Below are 16,993 nucleotides of genomic sequence, written 5' to 3'. Positions count from 1 at the left end.
TCTCTCAAAATTTGGGCTAAGAAGTTTTAACTCAAGACACCCCATCATATGACAGATCTTTTCAAAGAGGACAGGGGTTAGTTAGTATTGGGAAGGCACATTTGGACTATGAATGTGGCACATGATTATGACAACAGCACTCCCAACCTCTGAAAACAGATGAATCAAAAGTTCAAGCAACTGGATTTGCAGTTCCCATAGGATTCCTTCTATCATGTGATCTCCACCTACTCCATCTTCTGCAGCAATCCACACTCCTTGGGCTTGCTGGTAGTATCATTGCTGTTGTCTGCCAAGAGAGGCACTGAGTTTCCATAGTCCCACCAACTCAGAGATACTGTAAGTACAGGAAGAATCACGGAGCATAACCCATGTACTCAGTCCTATGGGACAGCTGGCCAAATGCATCACATGTCACAGGGCCAAGGTGAGCATCAGCTTTCAGGAGTCAACTGATCTTCTGTTCTGCCAAGTCCACATCATTGAACATATACCCCTTGTTAGTGAGTCTGACCTCTGAAGGGCTGAATAAGTCAAGCTCCATCAGTCAGAGGGGCAATTAAAATCAGCTAATACTATGCGATGAGTGTCAAACCCACAGAAATCTCTCTTAGGGCAAAGAAAAGAGGGAACAGGAAAGAAAAAGATATATGAGAACATCAAAAACACAAACAGAATGAGGAGGGGGAAAGTAGGAAAAGGAATGAGTTGAGACAAGGCTAAAAGAAAAGAGAGAGGGTAAAGAGAGAGAGACACAAGTGATAGATTAAGGCAAGTGATAGCTTCTCATCCTCCCCATTCCTTTCTCCCTTCAACTCGGATGTGAAACCCTCTCAGTACTGCCCTGGAGATTGGAGGGAGACCAGCCATCTAGCCACCCACTCTCACATGAATGCCACAGCATGTTCAGCCCCTGCACCACTCCCACATTTCATTTTAATTTTAGCAAGTGCTTCAAAAGAGAATCCAGAACACTGAGGATTTAGCTGCAGCCAGTGCAATGGAAATTCACAGAGCATCGTAACCTACTGTTCATTACAGATTGGTGAGTCGCTGTCTCCATAACAGACAGAAGGCAGAGTAAAGGTCATTAGACCTATGCATATTTAATTCTTGCTGCTTGTAGTCTAGCATTGAGACATACCTTGGCTTTATTGATTGTGCAGTGGAGAGCATTGTTTTCCTGATCATACAGCAAACTGAAATCTAGTGTTCCCAGAGTAGCTGAAAAAGACAAAAAAAAAAAACAAAAAACCTTGTTAGCTTGAGCTGCCCAGCAAATGCTGTTTTTATTTCCACCAAAAGGAAATAAAAGGGAGTATGCTGGGGAAAGAGACCTAGTGAGATTAAACAGATTCCGTTACAAGCCTTGTGTGAAATAGCCTGCAAACTCAGGGCTTGGTTATCAGAGGTGCTGACCAATCCCAGGGGCCACTGAACTCACCATGGGTGCTCGGCACCTTTGTCAATTGTACCGGACGTATACATCTCCCAGGAGCAACTTGCAAACCTCCCATCAGTTTCAACAGGAACCAGACCAGACACTAGAGCGTGGATTGCAGGTGAAACAATTATGTTTTTAGCCACTCACGTGTGAGACCACAGATATGTTTTTAGCCACTCACATTTGGGACCACAGATGTCATCAGCTAGGTCTAGGAAACTGACAGAGGCTCCCTGGTCATCCCTGCTGGACTAGGAGTAAACCCCGACCCTTGCCTCCTGTCATACTTCATATTACGCCATATGTTCAACCCATGCCAACTAAATACAGGACTCCTCACTCGCAGTGGAGCCTCCATCTACATACGCCAAGGACAAATTTGGCTAACAAAATGCATCTTCCAGTTTCCCACCAATTTCATCCCCCACCTCCTCACACAAGTCTTCAGCTCATGTTATCCCAATCCTACTCCCAACTCCTTCCACCAGCAGCCCCAACTTCCTTCCCCTCATCTTGGCAGACTCCAGATGCCCTGCAATCCCACTGGATTCAAACTTCAGCTGTACTACCATGCACAGCTGTACCACTGCTCCACACATCCCACTTTCTAGGTTTTCCCAAACCCCACTCCCCATAAGGGGAGGCTTGTGTGCTGAAGGCAAAAAGGGGAGGCATGCTGCTGGGATCCCCCCATTTTACTCCAGTGCAATGGGAAGAAAATAGCAGGGGTCAGCTCCACTGTGCTCTCACTACTCAGAGGCAGCTACCACAGTCCTCTGCTCCACAAGCAGATATTAGCAGCTGAAGCAGGAACTGCAGGTAAAATCCCAATGGCTACTGGCTGCCAGGCAATTTCCCAGACCCTGACTCTTGCTGTTCCTGTAGGTGCAGTGGGGAAGCAGCTCCAGCCCTTGAAGGGACACTGGATGCACTTTCAATTTAGGGCAAGGTGTGGGGCACCTCCAACATGCAATACAACAACAATCAATCATTCCTGACCTTTGGGGGTCAGTGGGCTGCCTAGCACACCCTTCCACCCTCAGGAAAGAAAGATGTCAGTTAGGAGGCTGCACTACCATTGCATCACAAGGGCTGGCAGTTTACCAACAGCTATGGTAATTTGCTTGCCTTGTTTGGTTCCAAGCATGCCTTACAGCTGAGAAAATGGGAGAACAGCAAACATAGCCAGTAAGATAACAGAGCTGTCCTTTGCAGTCACTCAGAATGAATGAAAACCCCCAGTATAACCTTGATGCACAACTGCTTCAACAGTCAGTAGAACAGACAGATGCAAACTACAGTGTTTACCTTTGGGGGTGCCCAGCTCTGTTCTCAACTCCCCCTCGCCTTGCAACCTCGCTGTCCCCATCTAGTCCAGTGAACCCATTCTCGCCAGCCACCTCTTAATGCTGCTCTTTTTTCATGTGGGTTTCCCAACACCGAGGCCCATGAAAAGAAAATCACTAAGGTTTTGTCTATACTGCATCTGAGAGCAAGCTGTCCATCCCAGGGCCACAGACTTATGCTAGAAGTAGGGTGACCATCTGTCCCATACTACGCGGGGTGGTCCCGTCTTTGGGATTCCAAAAAGGTGTCCTGAAGTATTTTTTAAAAGAGAGCAATTCTCCTGTATTTAGGCCCCTGGGGTGTTGGGCCTGAGGGAGCACCCGCAGCCACCGCTTCCCCAGGGCCAGGAGTGCCCGCTGCTTCCCTGGGGCTCCAGAGCCAGGAGTGCCCATGGCCACTATTTCCCGGGAAAATTCTGGCTTTGCAATTCGCAAATTTTCAAGTCATTAACAGTACGGCCCACTCCATTAAAGTGTTGACTGACCAGTTTGTGAATCAGGAGTGTTTTATGCCCATTAATTCTTTTTCTAAGAGAGTTTAAAGTCTGTCCAATATACAAAGCATCTGGGCATTGCTGGCACATGATGGCATATATGATGTTAGTTGAGGAACATGAGAATGTGCCTGTGATTCTGTAAATAACCTGGTTAGGTCCAGTGATGGTATCTCCAGAATAGATATGTGGACAAAGTTGGCAACGGGCCTTGTTGCAAGGAGTGTTCCTGAGGTATAGACTGTAGTTGTTGGTGAGAATCCTCATAAGGTTGGGAGGTTGCCTGTAGGAGAGAAAAGGCCTGTCACCTAGGGCCTTCTGGAGTGTGGCATCCTGATTAAGGATAAAACAGACATAAAAACACTCCTGATTCACAAACCTGTCAGTCAACACTTTAAAGCAGTGGGCCATTGTGTTAATGACCTGAAAGTTTGCGTCTTACTGAAGAGGAATTTTCACAACAGTTTGGAAAAAGAGGCTGCTGAACTCTCTTTTATATTCAAATTCGACACATTAACACATGGGTTGAACCGGGATGGGAATTTTCTAGGTCATTATAGGGGCTCGTATGCATACTTGGCTTTATCTAATTCTTAACTCCACCCAGCCCTTCTGCCCCTCTACACTCTGATTTGCTCACCTTGATAATATTTTTCTGATTTGTCAACCTTGATTACTATTTTTGGTTCTCAAGTATCGGAGGGGTAGCCATGTTAGTCTGGATCTGTAACAGCAACAAAGGGTCCTGTGGCACCTTATAGACTAACAGAAAAGTTCTGAGCATGAGCTTTCGTGAGCACAGACTCACTTCATCAGATGCTGAGTGAGTCTGTGCTCACGAAAGCTCATGCTCAAAACTTTTCTGTTAGTCTATAAGGTGCCACAGGACCCTTTGTTGCTATTTTTGGTTCTCTGTGCCTCAAATATTGAGTCTGTTCTCGTATGGCTATGATCTGAAGTGGGTCCGTGCCACGAAATCTCATCACCTAATAAATTATTTTGTTAGGCTTTAAAGTGCTACTGGACTACTGAAATTGGAGTAACACTGGGGTCATTTCTGTGCTGCTGTGCTCCCAGGTTCCAATCCTTACACCATGTTCCAGTTTAATTCTGCAGATCCCAGAGTCTGACAGCTCAGCCCAGCGAACACTCTCGACGGTTTCCCAAGTACTCCCAAGTACTTTATTCCATCCAGTCTAATCTAATCTCACTAATCAGTTTAGCTACCTGTGAACCCTTCATGCTCCCAATCACCCAAGCTGAGTTCCTCGCACTTTCTGGGGCTTGTCTGTGGGAAAGAGCTTGCTTTTCTGGGGAGCAAATGGATAATTAGGGTACAGTTAGTGGGGGGTGATTTTTCCTGCCAAAATCTGGTCAGGGCAACGTTTTTGTTCTGCAAAACCCAGACTGGAGTTCCTGGGATCTGGTGTCATTTATCCACATCTCCAAGTTGTGAGGGTTTAGATGAACTGGTCTCATTTTGGCCCATCATTAGAATAATAAATTATCCCAGAGTGAATTTTCAGCATGTTCCTACCATGCAAACTACTATGCACACGCTCTCCAAACCCTAGTAGGTTAGCATGAGATCCACTTGAATGTTGGTACCTTTGTGCTCCCTGAAAGTCTTACCTCCCCTAACCAAGAAAGAACCAGCTCTACACCCAAGTCACTTTCAGGGCTCCCCTAGGAGCAGAGTTTATCAATTCAAAGCACTCAACACAACTACTTCCAAACCCACACAATCTACAGGAGCTCACAGACCTTGCCCTGTGCACCCCGTCTGCTTCAGAGCCAGTCAAGGAAGCAACCCTCCTGCCAGCAGCTTCCCATTCAACTGAGCTCTCTCAACCCTTTATAGGCATCACCTCACCCCTTCCCAGCCCTGGGTCTGATGACTGAACACGGCTGAATGGTCCCAGATACCCATTCTCAGCCCCACATTGCGCAGTTCTTCCCTGTTGCTTACCTTGCTTGGAAGAAGACTGTCATGAAGCTAGGGTATGTTTTAAACAATATACTGCATCCTTAACATTGACCTATGAAGCCATTACAGATTGTATAACCAAGGCATGTTATAATTCACACATTATTCATATTTGACAGAACAGTCACCAGGAAGTTAAATGACATGCCAAAAGTTGCATGGTGAGCTAGTGTCAGAGCTGGAATTACAAAAGTCTCCAGTTCTGAGTCCCAGGCATATGCTGTAAACATTAAACCATGTTGCCACCTTCTACTGATCAGCCTAACAATGCTGCCCTGCACTGGTCTCCCCAAGAGGAAACAGACATTCAAAGCACAGTACCAGCAAATACATGTCACCATGAGGTTCCACGTTCAGTTCCTCTCAAGTCAGACTCAATCAGTTTGCAAGATGCTTTTCCTAACTGTCCGCCCCATCATCTTCGTCTGGGATCACCCACGAATTTAGACAACTCATGTTAAAGAATTTGTGACAGCCTTACTAGCTCACAAATGGGTTTTCCAGACCAAGCATGTTCTGCTTCAGAGGTTGCACTCTCTCCTGCATGTAAGACTCCCCATATCAATGTCTCCAACCCCACTACAGAAGAGTGCAACCTCTCTTGTCCTCAGCTTGTGTTATTGCTTTCACACCACCACTTTACACAGGCTCATACAAAACAGAAAGCCAGGGGGCCTGCACTAAAGATATAATTCAAAACTCTCTGATGTCAGTGAAATGGCCTTAATTGACTTCAAGTGGCTTTGGATTGGACCCTAGCTTACTACAAGGAAAAGATTAAAAACAAGGGGGAAACCACCTATTCTAAAGCCAGTTAAATTTACCAAATCAGTCAGAGGAAAGCATTTGAACAACAGCATGAATAATGATAAGGAGGAAATTATGAATAGAGGCTCTAATGGGGACAGACAAAGGTCCTGTGTTGTTGTTTTGTAAACTTTGACTTTGAGTGGTGCTTTGATTGGAATCTAGGTGGATCTGAGGGCACAAAGATAATCAGCGTTCCATTCAGAGCTCCAGCCGGATGAGCACAAGGGTGCCATATGCACTTCAGCACCTATGGAATCTGTAGAGGGCGTCTGCCTTGGTATCGTTTACACCAGTGTTTCCCAAATTGTGTTCTGTGGAACACTGGTGTTCCATGTAATGTGAATAAGTATTTTGTGAAAAAATTTTGATGCTAGCTATATTTTTCCTCTAAAATATTAAATATGAAATTATGTTTGTATAAAATATACTAGGGTGCTTGAATAGTATTTAGACTGTAGGTATATCAATAGGTGTAACACATTTACAATACTATAGTCATTATTATGAGACTTTTGCCAAAATAATCAGTGGCAATTCAGATTGTTTTGGCATGAGTCATGCTCAGAGAAATCAAATGAGGCTGCACCTGATTAGAGGATCCAGTTCTCCAGCATCATTCCTAATATTAACACCACTATACCCCCATATTAACTGCTGTAAGTGGGCCACATCCTCCCTGAGTGAAGTGACCTCATCAACTCTGGCCTTCCTCTTGATTGCGACTCCCTCCTCCTCTTAAGTCTGTATAATCAGACTCTCCTGGAATCTCCAATACATGAATCTGATGAAGCAGGTCTTTGCCCACAAAAGCTTATGCTCCAAAATACCTATAAGTCTAGAACACAGGATCCCAAACTGTGGGGCGTGCCCCCCATGGGGGCATGAAGAGCCAGCGGTGGCACTACCTCCTGGAGATAACACCAGCTTCCCGCAGCGTGGAAATCCCACAGCTGCATGCCAGAGCCCGTGTCTTAGGAAGTGTGCGCACTGCTTCCCCTCCTCAAATAGCAGGTGCATTTCCTGAAAACCCAGGTCATTTGCCCACCAGTGACTTCCTTCCACCTGCTGCCTTCCTGCATGGGAGGCAGGAAGACCCCCAGGTCCATGCCAGCTGCTCCTCGCTCACCATGACAGCCACATGCTACCTGAGCAGTTGGAGCTGGCGCCCACTGACTGGCAGCCCTGTCCCACACATTGGATCCCTCATTTTGGCCCCACCTCAGAGTGCAGAAGGGCCCACAAATTCCACTATCCCTGGAACCCCAGAAGAATTAATCTGGCCTGAGGCCTTGAACCTGAACCTCAGTCCTACCTACCCTCCTCCCATGGGGCTGGAGTGCCAGGGGAGGGATGTGTCTCAGTTGGGGCCACATCAGTGGGGCTTGGTTATTTACTTATGTATTATGTACTTGTGTAGTCCCTGACTTATTTTTCTATAAGTCAGTGACCACCGGCCCAAAACAGGTTCCCTGCCCTTCCCATAAATAAAGACAATGCTGAAACGTTTGTGTTGGCCATATTTAAAAATGAAGCCTGGCCATCAAGCCCCCAGTCGGGGCCAAATCCCTATCTGGCTACAGCATCATAACACCTCTGCATCCCCACACACACACCTCAGCCTGAGCCTATCATACACCAGAACCCCGTCCTGAGCCTCTCACATCCCAAGTCTTCTGCCACAATATTACTGCACAATCCACACACTGCAAATCTGTGTCCTGAGCCCATCTTACTCCCAACCACCCTGCCCTGAGCCCCATACACTCCAACCTGAACTCCTGCACCTTCATATCCACAAGCCTGTGGTTTGCTCAGCACCCCAACACACCACCTGACCCCTACACTCTCCAGCCTGAAGCCACCTCCCAGAGCTAGCAGCCCCTTCTCTACCTCTTCCTGCACCCAAATTCCCACCCAGAGCTTGCACCTTTCAGCCCTTCCCACACCCCAAGCCCTCATTCCCACCCCAGAGCCTATATCTCCTGTCTCAACCCAGTGAGAGTGAGTAACGGCAGGTACAGCAAAAGATGGAGAAGAAGGGAACAGAGAGGGATGACCTCAAGAAAGGGTTGGGGTCTTGGGCTTGCTCTGCCATTTAAAAAAATGGTCTTGGATGTAGAAAGAGTGGAGACTACTGCTGTAAAAAAATTTAATTTTCAAATTCCATACCACAAAATGTGATTTGTTTTGCCTTTTGACATGTAGTGGAACGAATTGAATGTTTTTGTTAAAGGGGAGTTGGATGATGGTTTCTATTTTTGTACAAAAGAACAAAACTAACCAGCCTTCTTTCCCGTTATACTGATGTTTTTGTTTTAAATTTGTACTTAAATTGCAAATTTTATACTCAGTTATAGGGTTGCTAACCATCCTCCTATTAGAAAGACATTAGCTGTTCATTCAGATGATTTTCTCTTGTAATTTTTGGTTCTTTTTAATATAAAAGACATCTAAAAGTTACAGAGAGGAAGCCGTGCTAGTCTATACACTATCAAAACAAAAAGCAGTCAAGTAGCACTTTAAAGACTAGCAAAATAGTTTATTAGGTGAGCTTTTGTGGGACAGACCCACTTCTTCAGACCATAGCCAGACCAGAACAGACTCAATATTTAAGGCACAGAGAAGCAAAAACAGTAAGCAAGGAGGACAAATCAGAAAGAGGTAATCAAGGTGAGCACATCAGAGAGTGGAGGGGTGGGGGGGAAGGTCAAGAATTAGATTGAGCCAAGTATGCAGAGGAGCCCCTATAGCGACTCAGAAAGTTCCCATCACGATTTAAACCATGTGTTAATGTGCCGAATTTGAATATAAAAGCCAGCTCGGCTGCTTCTCTTTCCAGAACGGTGCGATAATTCTTCTTCAGTAACACATATACCTTTAGGTCATGGGGCATTCTGTCAATGACCTAAAGGTATGTGTGTTACTGAAGAAGAATTATCGCACCGTTCTGGAAAGAGAAGCAGCCGAGCTGGCTTTTATATTCAAATTCGGCACATTAACACATGGTTTAAATCGTGATGGGAACTTTCTGAGTCACTATAGGGGCTCCTCTGCATACTTGGCTCAATCTAATTCTTGACCTTGCCCCCCACCCCTCCACTCTCTGATTTGCTCACCTTGATTATCTCTTTCTGATTTGTCCTCCTTGCTTACTGTTTTTGCTTCTCTGTGCCTTAAATATTGAGTCTGTTCTGGTCTGGCTATGGTCTGAAGAAGTGGGTCTGTCCCACAAAAGCTCACCTAATAAACTATTTTGCTCATCTTTGAAGTGCTACTTGACTGCTTTTTGATCTAAAAATTAGCTCTTTTAAATCAACTTTTGAGCATTACATATGGCAATTTTTAGATATAGCCCCCCACCTGGACCAGCATATATATGTGTTCTCTCAATATATTCCAAGCCCAAAAGTGTTCCATGGGCAAATTAGTTTCTGTGGGGAAATGCTAGTTTACACTGCTGCACCTTTAAAACAAGATAGAGCCAGATGGACTGGCTTAGTGGCACTGCTCTGTAGTGACACATAAGAGATACAGGTTTGATCGCCCAAGATGGTTTGCCTGCCAGGGGAGCTGAGCTTGTAATCCTTCAGAGAATACTCATGGTTTAGTTACATGGGGGCTTTTACGTAGAGCCAGCATTTTTGTCTGCCTCTTGTTTACAAAGAGAATGAATATTAGCAGGTTGTAGGCGTTGTACTCTACAGCTACCAGCATGGAAGCTGATCTGTTCCAGTCTGTTTCTTTACTTGATTGTCATGTTGACTTCATCAGCAAATATAAAATTTCATGGGCCAAGTTCTCTGCTGGAGTAAGCTGATGCAGTTCCACTGATTTCCCTTTACACCAGCAAATAATGTGGTCCTAAAGTATTTTAAAGAAGTCTATCCAGTGCCACTCCCAAGATCCTCCTCCTTTCCCACACTCCTGAATTTCTCATGCTAAGATGGCAAGCCAACATCTCTCTGTACTTAGTTTGCACAGTATGAGATTCTCACAGGGAGACTTTTTTCCCCACAACTGCTACTAAGTTTAATCTACGTCCTCTCTGGACTCCAGCATTTTTTACTCCTTCCTAATACAACTGGGGAGAGGTGAAGTGGGGGGCCTGTGCGTGTAGCTCACCTTTCTGAAACAGCAAGAACTATGAGCAACGTAAATTATGTGTGCACACTGCACAAGTACTGTCCCTATAGTACAGTTCACTGCCTGGCCTCTGAGCCAAAGAACTGTTCACGTGTAACAGCAATTACAGCTTATAGTGCCGATGAAGGCATCCCAGAGAGTGTCACTGAAGTGCAACCACTGCTGGGGCAAGGGAAGGATCTTGAATTAAAGGACCTCATTCAGCAAAGTCCGGGCGGAAGACCATACTCGCAGTTTGCAGAGTGGTCACTTCATCTCTGACAGAAGGATGAAGGGTTGAGCCACTGCTGCTGGAATCTGAGCTTGCATCTCCACAGAATGCTAGGTACCCTCACAGTTTCATTGATTTCAAGGCCAGGAGCATCTTTATGACTGTCTGACCTCCTGCTCAAAGCAAGCTAAAGAATTTCACACAGCACATAAGTCTACTGCATGCAACAGATGCAGCTACACACTCTCCTGGGAAGACATGATTGCAACCCATCTTCTGCTCCAAACACACAAGTCTCTCCCTCTTAAGATGATTGCAACAGACTTTGCTTGCAAGCCTGCCCCACACCAGATAACAATATATCCCTGGCTATTATTTTAAAACAGGAACAGCTCTGTCCAATAGCCACTATCTTTTCCCCTTCTGAGGATGTTCTGCCTCCCATGTTGGCACCCAGTATTCTATCCCAGCCCCATTTCCCTCTGATTTACATCCTCGAGAGGAGGAGGAAGCACGCACTGCAGCTATAGGCAGTGTCCCCCTGGGTAAATGAAGAGTGGAAATTACTATCTATACTGCTCCTGAATCATTAGAGAGCTACAACACAGATGAGAGATTAGAAATACAGAAAAGTGGCTGCATGGAGAGAGCAATTCATTCCTGCTCCTAGTACACCTTTTGCGCTGAAGGAAACAGTGCATGAGCCTCTCGTAGTGTGGTTTGATATTGCAGGTCTTAATGGCTCCAGATGCAGAATAATGAGCACTGCTGTGAATGCCACTCAGTGTGGTGGTTGTTCTTAATAGGATAGAGGCAGGTGCACTATGGGCAACAGTGTCCATTCCCTCAAGCTAAAATATGCTGCTTTTGGTCTGAAATGAGCACCTGCTGCCACAAGTCTTTGCAAACACCATGAGGTTCCAAACAAACAGAATTCTAATAAGTAATTTTCAGTCAGGAGGGGTCCAGCATTTCCCCACAAGAGAGGCAAACAATCTATTAAGAGGGACTTGACATTCCACCAAGCCATTCTGCTAAGATAACCAAACTATTTTCCCCTTATGGTAAGAGTTAAAGAATGCTCTGCACAAGTTACCATGCCTGTTCATCTGTGTAGGATCAGATCTGTTTGGACATAAAAATGCTGGAAACAACTTCACAGTGGGCTTAAATTTCTACTCCACAACCCTTCTGCAATGTCCATCATTCTTGGCATAATCCTCGGTCAAATGATCCACCAATGGGCACTAATCTCAGATCCAACTGGGCCCAAATTTAAAACTCAACTTGAAAAAGATATAAATGTTGGGGGCTTAAATAAATAAAAACATAATAATATGAGGTCTAGATAGTACTTAGCCCTGCCACAGGTACACGGGACTACACTAGATGATTTCTCAACGTCCCTTCCAGTGCTATGAGTCAAAATCAACATTCACTTCCAGGACCTGTGACTAAGACACTGCAGCATCGGTAAAGGGCATAAGAACGTGAAAGCAAAGCCAACAGAAAATCAAAATGGCAATGAATGGCACAGTTTCATGGGCCCAGACCAGTGGAATGTAAAAAACAGCAAACAAACAGTATGATTCATGAAAAGCCATTTGGATTATTAAAGGCTGTTCTTGCTGGATGAACTGATGGATTGTTACTAACCCAGAACTGGATATTTGTCCTTTAAAATACATACATAATATGTAATAACTGGTTTAATGTGCAGCTGGGAAATTTTAAAGGAGAAATTATGAAAAAGCTTTCTAACTCTTCAGGAGAGAAGATCCAAAACACGCTTCTAAAGGAGGCTGTGGAATCCCCATTATCAGATATATTTAAGAAAAGGTTCAACACCTGTCAGGAATGGTGTGTTTACTTGGTCTTGCCTCAGGGCCGAAGCTGGATTAGGTGATGGTCTCTTCCAGCCTTACATTTCTAAGATTCTGTGATTGGTATTCTAAAGTGTCCTTTTAAAATAGCCCCTCTTCAGAGCACTTGGAACCATCTCCCCTACTTCAGCCAAATGAAGCCATGGGTTCTACCACTTTCACTCCTCCTCTAACAATATTTTCCATAGCACTAGAGAGCCTGCCAGCAGTCCCCCAAGTTCAACAGCTTCTCTCAACTCAAATTCCAAGAGACATAAACTCACTAGTACATACATTTTCTCTTTGTGCATTACACACCCACATCTACCCTTTCAAGCTCCACCCTCTGATCTACACCACACCCATTCAACAAATTGAATCCCACACCTGTTTCCAAGGTAACCACACCCTCCTTGACATCACACAAAGGCTTCAGATAATGGAAAGAATTAAAATCAACATCCAAAGAACTTTCCATAAAATTACAAGATTCAGTGACTTGATGATGAAGTTAAACACGGCTGGAAACAAGATATGCATTATTAAGTGAAGGTAACTAACCATTAGAGAGCAATTAAAATAGGGAAGTGGTGGATTCTCCAGAATTTGAAGTCTTTAAACCAAAATCAGATGTCTGTCTTAAAGACAGGCTCTAAGCTAAACTACAAAATATGGTCTCCATGAAGGATTCACTTGGTGAAATGCTCTGGCCAGTGTTATTCAGGAGACCAGACTAGGTGGTCCCTTGAACTCTAACATCTCTGAATTCTGAATGCCTAAAACAACAATTTAAGCAATGCACATATTACAGGTGCTAAAAGGACCTGATTGGTGAGGAAACTCCATAAGTCACAGCACCTCTCTCTTGAGTTAGGGGTCTTCTGTCACTGACAAACCACTGAGGGCACTAGCAGTTATCCACACCTGCCCATAGCATATACTCACCCACTCATACAAATTTAGAGATGAGGTCTAAAGCCGTGAATATAGGGATTTCAATCAGGCCAAGGATGTCTTTGACCTACTTATGCCCACTCCAGTGATCAACAAAGGACTCAAAGGAGGCTTGTCCATACAGGCAAATCAAGCAGACAAGCTACTGCAAAATGAGATATTCCACAACAGTGACACCAGACTAGCTCTTTATGTGGGCAATCCACTCTAGAATAAAAGTAACTTTATTCATAGAATCAGTTACACAATTCTATCTACAGTATATAAATACCGAGCAAGAACGGCTCTCAAGAAGTCATCAAGTCCATCCCCCTCAAGTGAGGCAGGACCAGATATACCAACCTAACCCATCCTGACTAGTGTTTAACTTGTTTTTTAAAAACCTTCGATGACAAGGATTTCACACATCCCCAGAAGCCTATTCCAGAGCTTAATGATCCTTATACTGAGAATTTTTTTCCTAATATATAGCCTAATACTCCCTTGCTACAGATAAAGACAACTACTACTTATCTATTACTTCCTTCAGTAGACACAGAGAACAATTGATCACAGTCCTCTTTATAAAAGCCCTTAACAGACATGAAGCCTTATCAGGTCCCCTTCAGTCTTCTTTTCTGTACACTGAACATGCCCATTTTTCAACCTTTCCTCATAAGTTAAGTTTTCTAAAACTTTTTCTCATTTTTGTTGCTGTGCTCTGGACTCTAATTTGTCCACATCTTTATAAAGAGTAGTGTCCAGAACCAGACGCAGTTCCCCAGCTGAGGCCTTACCTGTGGTGAGCAGGAAAATGTCTTCCTGTGTCTTACATATGACACTCATAATACACCCTGGAATTATATTAATTTTTTTCAGAACTGCACTACGCTTTAATTCTTATTTAATTTGTAACCTACTATAAACGCCCCCACATATCTCTTTAATCAGTGTTACTGCCTAACCAGTTTGTGTTTGATTTTTTCTTCCTAAGTGTGCTACTTTGTACTTTTCGTTATTGAAGTTCATCTTACTGCTTTCAGGACAATTCTCCAATTTGTTAGGATAATTTTGCACACTAATCCTGCACACTAATCTCCAGAGTGCTAGTAACCACGCCCAGGTCAGTGTCATCTGCAAGTTTTATAAGCATACTCTCCACTCTGTTATCCAAGTCCTTAATGAAAATCACAGGATCACAGGGCTGGAAGGGACTTCAGGAGGTCATCCAGTCCAGCCCCCTGCTTCAGGCAGGATCAACCCCCACTAAGGCATCCCAGCCAGGACCTCGTCCATCTGGGACTTAAAAACCTCAAGGGATGGAGAATCCACCACCTCTCTAGGCAACGCATTCCAATGCTTCGCCACCTGCCTGGTGAAGTAGTTTTTTCTAATATCTAACCTACACCTCTCCCTCTTCAACTTCAGACCATTACTCCTTGTTCTGCCATCTGACACCACTGAGAACAGTTTCTCACCCTCCTTTTTAGAGCTCCCCTTCAGGAAGTTAAAGGCTGCTATCTAAGTCTTCTCTTCTGTAAGCTAAACAAGCCCAAGTCCCTCAGCCTATCCTCATAGGTCTTGTGCTCCAGATCCTTAACCATTTTTGTTGCCCTTCGTTGAACCTGCTCCAGCAAATCCACATCCTTTATACTCGGGGGGGCCCAAAACTGGACACAATATTCCAGATGTGGCCTCACCAGTGCCGAATAAAGAGGAATAATTACTTCTCTAGATCTGCTCGAAATGCTCCTCCTAATGCACCCTAGTATGCCGTTAGCCTTCTTGGCTACAAGGGCACACTGTTTACTCATATCCAGCCTTTCATCCACCATAACCCGTAGGTCCCTTTCCATCGTACTGCTGCTGAGCCAGTTGGTCCCCAGCCTGTAACAATGCTTGGGATTCTTCTGCCCCAGGTGCAGGACTCTACGCTTCTCCTTATTGAACCGCATCAGATTTCTTTTGGCCCAGTCCTCCGATATATCCAGGTCCCTCTGGATTCTCTCTCTACCTTCCAACGAATCTACCTCTCCTCCTAGTTTTGTGTCATCTGCAAACTTGCTGAGGGTGCAATCCAGTCCCTCATCCAGGTCATTAATAAAGATGTTGAATAACACCAGCCCCAGAACCGAGCCTTGCAGCACTCCGCTTGAAACAGACTACCATCCAGATATTGAGCCATTAACCACTACCCGTTGGGCCCGACTATCAAGCCAGCTTTCTATCCATTTTATAGTCCAAGGATCCAAAGTATATTTCCTTAGCTTATGGACAAGAATGTTGTGAGAGACTGTATCAAAAGCCTTCCTGAAGTCAAGGTATATCACATCCACTGACTTCCCCATGTCCACAGAGCTTGTTACCTCGTCATAGAAGCTAATCAGATTAGTCAGGCAGGACGTGCCCCTGGTGAATCCATGTTGGCTACTTTTGATCACTTTCCCATCTTCCAAGTGCTCCAAAACAGATTCCTTGAGGATTCCCTCCATTATTTTCCCAGGGATTGAGGTAAGGCTGACGGGTCTATAGTTCCCTGGATTGTCCTTCTTTCCTTTTTTAAAGATGGGCACTACGTTTGCCTTCTTCCAGTAATCCGGTATCTCCCCTGATCTCCAAGAGTATTCAAGGATAATGGCCAAAGGTTCAGCAATGACCTCTGCCAATTCCCTCAGTACCCTGGGGTGCATTAAATCCAGACCCATGGACTTGTGCACATCTAGTTTTTCTAGATAGCTCAGAACTTGTTCCTTCCCCACAGATGGCTCCCCTCCACCTTCCCATACTGCATTGTGTAGGACCGTCAGGGGGAAGTTGACTTTGTCCGTGAAGACTGAGGCAAAAAAAAGCATTGACTACTTCAGCTTTTCCTGCATCATCTGTCACTTGGTTACCTCCCTCGTCCAGTAATGGCCCCACACCTTCTCTGATAACCTGTTTATTGTTCACATGCCTGTAGAAACCCTTCTTTTTACTCTTCATATCCCTTGCCAGCTGCAGTTCCAACTGTGCTTTCACTTTCCTGATTACTGCCCAGCATTCTCTAGCCGTATGTTTATACTCCTCCTTAGCCAACTGTCCATGTTTCCATTTCTTATATGCATCCTTTTTTAATTTAAGCTGACTAAGGATTTCCCTGTTAAGCCAAGATGGTTGCCTACCATGTCTGCATTTCTTACTACGCAGCGGGATTGTTTGTTCCTGTGCCTTCAGTAAGACTTCTTTAAAATACTTCCAGTTCTCTTCAACTCTTTTCCCCTTCATCTTCATTTCCCAAGGGATCCTGCTCATCCGGTCTCTCAGGGAGTCAAAGTCTGATCTTCTGAAATCAAGGGTCTGTATGTTACTGCTCACCTTTCTTACTTTTGTCCAGATCCTGAAATCTACAATCTCATGGTCAGCTGCACCCCAGGTTCCCCCCGACTTCTATTTCTTCTACTAGTTCTTCCCTGTCTGTGAGCAGCAGGTCAAATTGCACATGGCCCCTGGTCGGTTCCTTCAGCACTTGTACCAAGAAGTTATCCCCAACATTCTCCAAAAACTTCCTGGATTGTTTGTGTGCTGATGTATTGGTCTCCCAACAAACGTCCAGATGATTAAAGTCTCCCATGAGAACCAGGGCCTGTGATTTGAAAATGAGGGACAGTAGCAAACCCAGGACAGAAATCTACGTTGAAACGAAGACTTGACAAGTTCTGCTAACTCAGTTTTAGCAACTGCGTTAGTTTGCACGGCTCCTTTTAACCAAGGAGGATTGAACTAA

The 16,993-nt window shown here is 44.7% G+C and overlaps 1 protein-coding gene across 2 annotated transcripts in view; it reads right to left on the bottom strand.

Moving 5' to 3' along the window:
- The window catches only part of DOC2B (double C2 domain beta), a 162,134-nt gene that overhangs the window by 118,712 nt on the left and 26,429 nt on the right, over nucleotides 1–16,993 (bottom strand). For both annotated transcript variants that reach the window (XM_075013832.1, XM_075013834.1), the window contains exon 2: nucleotides 1,145–1,224. In XM_075013832.1, the coding sequence (XP_074869933.1) occupies nucleotides 1,145–1,224 (80 nt within the window). The remainder of the gene's footprint in view (nucleotides 1–1,144; nucleotides 1,225–16,993) is intronic.

This window comes from Carettochelys insculpta, chromosome 19, assembly GCF_033958435.1.
Source record: "Carettochelys insculpta isolate YL-2023 chromosome 19, ASM3395843v1, whole genome shotgun sequence".
NCBI classification, from domain to species: Eukaryota; Metazoa; Chordata; order Testudines; family Carettochelyidae; genus Carettochelys; species Carettochelys insculpta.
This window is presented reverse-complemented; position numbering and strand designations above follow the sequence as displayed.